Source organism: Lepisosteus oculatus, chromosome 7 (assembly GCF_040954835.1).
Source record: "Lepisosteus oculatus isolate fLepOcu1 chromosome 7, fLepOcu1.hap2, whole genome shotgun sequence".
Lineage (NCBI taxonomy): Eukaryota > Metazoa > Chordata > Actinopteri > Semionotiformes > Lepisosteidae > Lepisosteus > Lepisosteus oculatus.
The window spans coordinates 43135229-43142452 of record NC_090702.1 but is presented as its reverse complement, the minus strand read 5'-3'; the positions used below and the strand labels follow the sequence as shown (position 1 = coordinate 43142452).

The following is a 7224-nucleotide window of genomic DNA, read 5'->3' as shown; positions in this document are numbered from 1 at the left end:
GAAATGCACCATTTTTCTTTATACTTTTTGCATAGAAGCCCTAGTCACGTTTTGACCTCCACCTAGCGACGACTAGATGTAGTGTAAGAGAGGAAGTCACAATTGTCTGGAAGGCACCGACAATTTCTCCCAGCCAACTCTCTTAAAGGGGCTGAAAAGCTACAGTATATATCACCGGCCCGTTCTCATATTGTGTTTTTATTTGTCTCCCAAGAGTGGCTTCTTGCTAGGTTTCTAAATTACATGTTTAATCTTGTACAATAATGGAGATCGCTTTTTTCTAGATTTCTAGAGTCCTGCAAATCACCGGATTCTAAAAAAATGGTAACATTTGTAAGTTAAGCAAGTCATTTGTTCAATCAATGGAATCATGATCCTTGAAGTATAACCATATTTTTGATTCGATATGAGTTCCAAATTATTTTTTTTCAAATCACCTTTTTAATTGATCATAAACATGTCATTACAAGTTTTTACAAACTTATTTTTCGATCCCTGTAAACCTATACGAACCAGTAGACTAGGACTGCAGACTAAATATTCCTTATTTCAAGAGTCTTCAACCCTGGTGTTGGAGACCTATTTGCTTTAAGTGAATGTTGGTCCTTAAAGACAGCAGGGTCTTCAAGTTTAGTCACAAATGATCTGGAACTTAATTTAACAATTTACCTACTTGATCACTGTGAAGTTGTTCAAACTGTTCCAGCTGCGACTCCCCAGGACTAGTTGTGGCCGCTCCTGTTCTTGATGGTGTTGTCTGTATTGCCTGTCATCATAGTGGAAGCAGATTTCAAGCCAAGACGTGGAACAAATACCTTCAAATTCGGTGACCTTCCTGGAGACCACGCCTGAGATATTTATTCAGCATGATAATAACAACTTAATGAGTCTCATGAGTGTCTTATGGGGAATCTAATTCATGGTTCAATTTTTGTGATAACACCTGTGTGATGTTTGTTCAATAGTTCAATAAATATAAATAAGTTCAATAAATACAAAAATACAACCTGTGGTGGAAGGAACCACCCATCCAGTTTCTAAAAGCTTTTTTTTCAATTCAGGGTTGTGGGGAAACTGGAGAATATCCCAGCAAGCAACGGGCACAAGACAGGATAAGCCCTGGAAGACATATCAATCCATCACAGGGCAGACAGACACAAACACAAACACTCACACCAGGGCCAATGTCCTAGAAGCCAATTAACATACAGGTATGTCTTTGGATTGTGAAAGGAAACTGAAACACCCAGCAGAAATGCATGCAAATACAGCGAGAACATACAAACTCCACACACATAGGCCCCACATGTGGAATTGAATCTAGCATCCAAGAACTGTAAGATCACCATGCCACCCACAAGAAAGATATTGTTTAAACTTAATTTATCCGTCTTTATCAATTAATCTACTCTGAACTTCAGGAAAACATCTACATTCAAGTTTGAAGCTTTTATTGTAGAAAATTGTTGAGATGCATGGCGGTGACCATTTTTTTGCTTTGATCATAGAAAGCACAGGCAGGTATTAAGAAATGAAAATGAAGAAAATAACTGGATGCAGTCAGATGACTGGAAGTAGTTCCATAGGCTGAAGCTAACCTGTCAGGTTTTATCTAGGTTGCTGGCACAAACAAATTTCTGTTTGCACATCCTTAGTTCAAATGTCATTTGTTTTTTGTGTGGACCACAACAAATATTGACCACAGCCAAATGCAAAGAGATCCTCAGTCAATTTTAACCTTTGTTCATTGGTTCACTTTCAGCTCTGACCAGGGAGAGAGTGCTTCTGTCATTGTGTGTAGTCACAGTGGGGAGGCAGTTCTGGCAAGATGAGACACCTTGCGGTTTTAATCTTCCTATTATTTGTTTCAAAAGTTGAAAATTTTCATTTTTTCATAGATGGAAGCTCTTTGGAGGAGACATACTTAACTGAAGTGAGTATTCTACTTGAAATAAAAGCTCCATGGGGAGACTAAGATGCTGATATCTAAAACATGTTTTTTTTAAAATATCTATCTTTTTATAGAAGCAATGTAAACCCATAGTCTTTATGGGTCTGGGTTATATACCTGTGAAGTAAAAATAAAATACACAAATATACTGCCAAAGTAGCTATTACTATAACATGTTTCAACAAGTTCTGCTGTCTTGTTTTAAAAGGAATTCTTTCTCACAATTTATAAACATGATGTATAACTGTATTAATTATATCAAGCTTTCATATAAGATCTAATGGATTCTAAATGTTCCAGTTTATAAGAAGCACTTTCTTCCTCTTCCAGTCCTCGCAGCTTGGGGAGAGTGAGTCAAAAGGAAGCTTACCAAGACTAATCAATCGATTTGAAAAAAACAAGGTAGGTTTGTTACATGTGACAAATTGTTTTTTACTACTTGATATATTGTCAAGTTGTTTATAACATACATCTGTGTTCAAAATGTTTAGATATAGATTAGTTTTTTCTCTTTTCTTCTTTGGAATTGTACTGTTGTTTTTCTGAACTAAATGATACAGTGAAAAGCACATTACTATTCATGTGTTCATGTATGGTGATTAAAAGAAGCTAAGGGGTTTGGAAATAGTCCTAGGCCAGCAAGTTATAATATACAAATTATTGAAGTTGATATGTCCTTCTTTTTTCATTTATATTCACTTTTCTACATACTTGCCATACATTTCTTACATTAGTTACAATATAATCCTGTGGCAATTATTGACACTCACAGCTAATATTTCTCCAGAGGAAATTATCACTTAAAGTAATGACCAAAGTCTTTATAGATCTGATAAGTAAACAAGTTGAATTGTAGCGAAACATTTCTGTTGCATCAGGTATTGATCAGACATTTGCTATTCTATTAGAGGGACAACTCACAAATTGTATTATTGAAGAGGCATTATGATCTACAGTGGAACATGTTATACTGAAATACAATCAAGTTAGCGTTTCCCAGCAAAGATAGACCTGGCCAGAGTTAACAATTTGTAAACGATGAAGGTATTAGGTTTTTTGTTTGAGTTTTTTCAGTATTTTATCATTTTTGATTTTCAGAGGAGCGTAATCACTAGTCCTGAAGAAGAAGAACTGGAGGTATTTTCTTTCTTGTTGCTTAACCTGAACACTGTGGGAAAGATAACAATTATCTAGAAATCAATCAGTGTTTGGAGAGAATGTAGTGACAGACAGGTTATTGACTTTGCAGAGAAATACCTGCACTGTTTTGCTTTTAGGAACTGATTCTTGGAAATTTCAGTATTTTGTCATCTGAATATTTTAGATTTTTCAAAGACATTTGTTGCCCTTTCTTATAAATTTGATGCCCTTTCTCATAAAAATTAATGTTATGCAGTTATTCTGTATACCTCATTGTTTATGTTGTATTTAGAATAAAGCATTTTGTAGTAATGACTAAATAGTTGCAGTATTCAAATAGTGAAGCAAGCTCAGTAAGGAAATTTAACCCAAGTGAGTATTCTGCATGAAATATACATGTGATACAAATGTTGCTTATCATTCAAAATGACTCTTTTTTATTGATTACAATTATAATGTTTTTCAGATAAAATAAATGTCTATTCAAACAGTAAAATGAATATGAGCTCCAGGATGAAAGCTATAAAAAATATTATAGGGAGACCTTCTTATTCCAAATTGGTGTTAGTAACAATACCTCATAAACTTGAAATTAAACAGTTAAATTAAAAGACAAACAGGTTAATAGAAAGAAGAATTGTTGAGGCATCAGTTCATAAGGCAGTGATAAACTAAAGCATTTTCAGCTGAATATTTTTAACAGTAGATCTATTCAGAGATCATATACTTAACAGTTTCTCAGATAAAAATAGTTGCCTCTGTTCTCTGAACTTTAATCAAGATAATAAAACCACTTACAGTCTGCCTTCGAAAACTTTATGACACATCTCCAAAGAATGTTTTAACTGCTAATTCTGAAGTCTTCCCCTGTCTGCCATAGAGCTTCAGATGTGAAAATATCATAGAATGCATATTACCGTTATTCAGTGTTTTAACTGTTTTTTTAGACTAAAACTGAAGATGGCATCCTTATCCCTCGTTATAAAGTGGAGGCTAGGATTACATCACGTTTTGCTCACACCTCAATCCACAGCCAAGTTATAAACTCAGCCCATCATGCCCAAAGTATCGCCTTCGATGTACAGATACCAAAAACTGCCTTCATCTCCAATTTTACCATGTAAGTTCAATTAATACAGTACAATTGTGTAAATAATGGTGTATTGGTCTTATATTCCTATGTTACACATACCCAAAGTGTTTCAAACTTTCCTAATGCATAGACTACGGACAATAGACTTCTAATGTTGAGAGTTTTTGTCAGATTGGTGTCTAATTGATTACTTAGTGTCTGACACTTTCGCACCCATTTACACAGCTGAGTATTTTACTGGAAAGATTTTGGGTGCAGCTTTTTTGCTTAAGGATACAGCATCAGTAACTCCTCTGATTTGAACGCACAACCTTCCAGTTACAAGCCCACTGCCCCACATTGTTGCTGACGATCATTGTCATTCCCTTGACTGTACCACAACAGACACAATATTGTGTCTTCACAATAATGGACTGCTCTAAGCGTCATGCTCTTCTGTCTTTGCAGGAATGTGAATGGAATAGTATTTGTTGGTTCTGTGAAGGATAAGACCATTGCCAGAAACCTGTATAGCCAAGCAAGGGCAAGGGGAAAGGCGGCTGGGATTGTAAGGTACAACAATATTCACTCTTAACCTTTATAAAATCATTTCATGTTATGACACATTACACTCAATGACACCATCAAGTGCATAATGACTAGCATACCTGTATTACGTCAACCCATTGTGCAATAACAAATCTTTTTTCTTATAACGCTCCCGAATTCCTGCCACTATAAATGTTCAGCAAGGTATTTAAAGTCTTTGCATAATTGTGATGTTATGTAAAATCTCTTGGGTTTGTATGTAGACAATATAGAAACCCTACACTTAGTTTTGCTAAGAATTTTCAGAAATGACTGTAAGATAAGGCTAATGTAGCAGTACCACACCAATCAAATTGTACCATTTTTTTGTACTAAATTGACCATTACTTCAGATTAATCCATTATTAATAAAAATACATGTGTCTAACACTTTATTATGTAATTCTGTGGGACATTGATATTTTACATTGAGTAAGACAATGTTCAAGGTCGAACAAAGACTTTGTACCGCAGTAAACTCTACAGTGATATTTCTCTTATGAAAATATACTATTTATATATAAATGCTATATATTTCAATACAATAACCACAAGGAGCTCCTTCTGAGTCCTACCAGAGCAAAAATATATTTATTTTATTTGACTTACTCCTTTCTATCCTTTAAAAAATAATTGTCTAAGAATGTTTCTCATTTTTAAGGACCTGAGACATGGAAAACCATTACAATTTCTCACATAGGAAGGTTTCCATAATCAAATTGGAACTCTGTGACAATTAAGAAAAAAAGACACCTTGAATGAAATAATCTCATGTTACAGATTTATTGCGTTACACAGAAAAAAAATCAATAATTCATCTGATTGGAATGTAATTTTTCACTGTCAAGATTTGTATTGTATAGAATAGTTTTATTTTCATTTTTAATCAGTTTTTTTTTTAAAAAGACACGGACTACATTAGACTGAGTAAAGAATTTGTTTTCCACTGATGGTTTCAGAACAAATGCTCAGGATATGGAAACATTCAAATGTGAGGTGAATGTTCCATCAGGGAGCAGGATTGAGTTTGAGCTGCACTATCAGGAAATGATGCAAAGGAGACTTGGAAGATATGAATACAATGTTAATCTACAGCCTGGCAGACTGGTGAAAAACTTTCAGGTACAAGCCTACTGTGTTATTCCTGTTAAAGATCAGAGTATTTAACACAATTTAAGATTTAACGGTCTCCTCTTTGGAAATACAGGGTTTATGTTCATAAACCTCAATGCTGAAAACAGCTTGTGAGGCTCCAGTTCAGTGTATTTGTTATATATGATTTCCATTCTTGGTTGTGTTTGCGTACAGAAAACTGACAAGCAGAACAAATAAAAAAGTTCTATAAAAATTGTTCATGTTTAATAGAAAAATATAAACAGTGCAACATATGTTATTAAACTTTATTTCTTACAGCCCAAAGATAGCACGCTTCATAAAATATTACATGTTTTCTTTTGTGTGACTTGCTTATTAATGAAAATGAGGTGCTGTGTAATTCACCCATCATTGCTGTAAGGAAAAGAAATACACAGTTAAAGACCATGTGTCCTTGTGTAAATAAGTAAATAATAAATAATAATTATTTTGTAAAACAGTATTAACCACTAAATAATTACAAATATATTTCCCCAGGTTGATGTCTACATTTTTGAGCCATCTGACTTTGCTTTCATTGAAAGTACACACAGTCTTGGGAAACAGTTTGATGGAATTACTAAAATAACCCAATTAAAACAGAAGGTAATCAGGAAATCTTTGTTTTTTCAAGTTGTAACCCCTGTTTTACAGCAAATGACAGAGATAAAATGTAATGTAAATAACGCATTAGTTGCTTTGTAACACTGCTCCTCATCCACTGCTCTCATGGAACTTGTTTTACTGTATTTGAGGATGACGTTTCCTGTTTAGAAGGATTTTATTAATAAATCATGTTATTTAACAGTATTTCGGGAGGAGGTCAGATTCTCTTCCCACACTTTCATTTCCTCAGCCAGCTAGTACACTATCTTCACATCAGTCAGCTCACTTCCAGCTACTGAAAGGGAAATAGGGCTACTGCTTCTGCAGAGTCCATCTCAGACTAATTAACATGAAGCAGGTACTAAAGAAACCGTATTCACGATTATCCTGATGTTGTTATGCAACAGTAGAGCAGCGGTCAGGGTTATACATCTCTCGATTGTCCCAATCACATTGCCAGTTGAACAAATGGGTGAAAAAATAAATTGTCTTGGATTAAAGTGTCAACCTGATAAACCAGTAATCAATTAGAGTTCTCAGGCATTTTATGGGAATGCTATCCTGCTTCTTCAGGCTCATGTATCCTTCAAGCCTACCCTGACGATGCAGCGGAAATGTGAAAATTGCTCTTCCACTGCAATCGATGGAGTCTTCACTGTGGGATATGATGTCAATCGAGACACCAGCAGTGGAGAACTTATGGTAAATTATCCTTAGATGGGGTCTGGGCTTT

General features: G+C 34.8%; 1 protein-coding gene across 1 annotated transcript in view; it reads left to right on the top strand.

Moving 5' to 3' along the window:
• The first annotated feature begins 1736 nt into the window (after positions 1 to 1736).
• Positions 1737 to 7224, top strand: part of itih2 (inter-alpha-trypsin inhibitor heavy chain 2) — an 18703-nt gene continuing 13215 nt past the window's right edge. The window contains exons 1-8 of the mRNA XM_015352351.2: positions 1737 to 1933; positions 2282 to 2353; positions 3050 to 3088; positions 4039 to 4211; positions 4632 to 4736; positions 5711 to 5873; positions 6384 to 6491; positions 7065 to 7193. Of these exons, the coding sequence (XP_015207837.2) occupies positions 1829 to 1933; positions 2282 to 2353; positions 3050 to 3088; positions 4039 to 4211; positions 4632 to 4736; positions 5711 to 5873; positions 6384 to 6491; positions 7065 to 7193 (894 nt within the window). The 5' untranslated portion in view covers positions 1737 to 1828. The remainder of the gene's footprint in view (positions 1934 to 2281; positions 2354 to 3049; positions 3089 to 4038; positions 4212 to 4631; positions 4737 to 5710; positions 5874 to 6383; positions 6492 to 7064; positions 7194 to 7224) is intronic.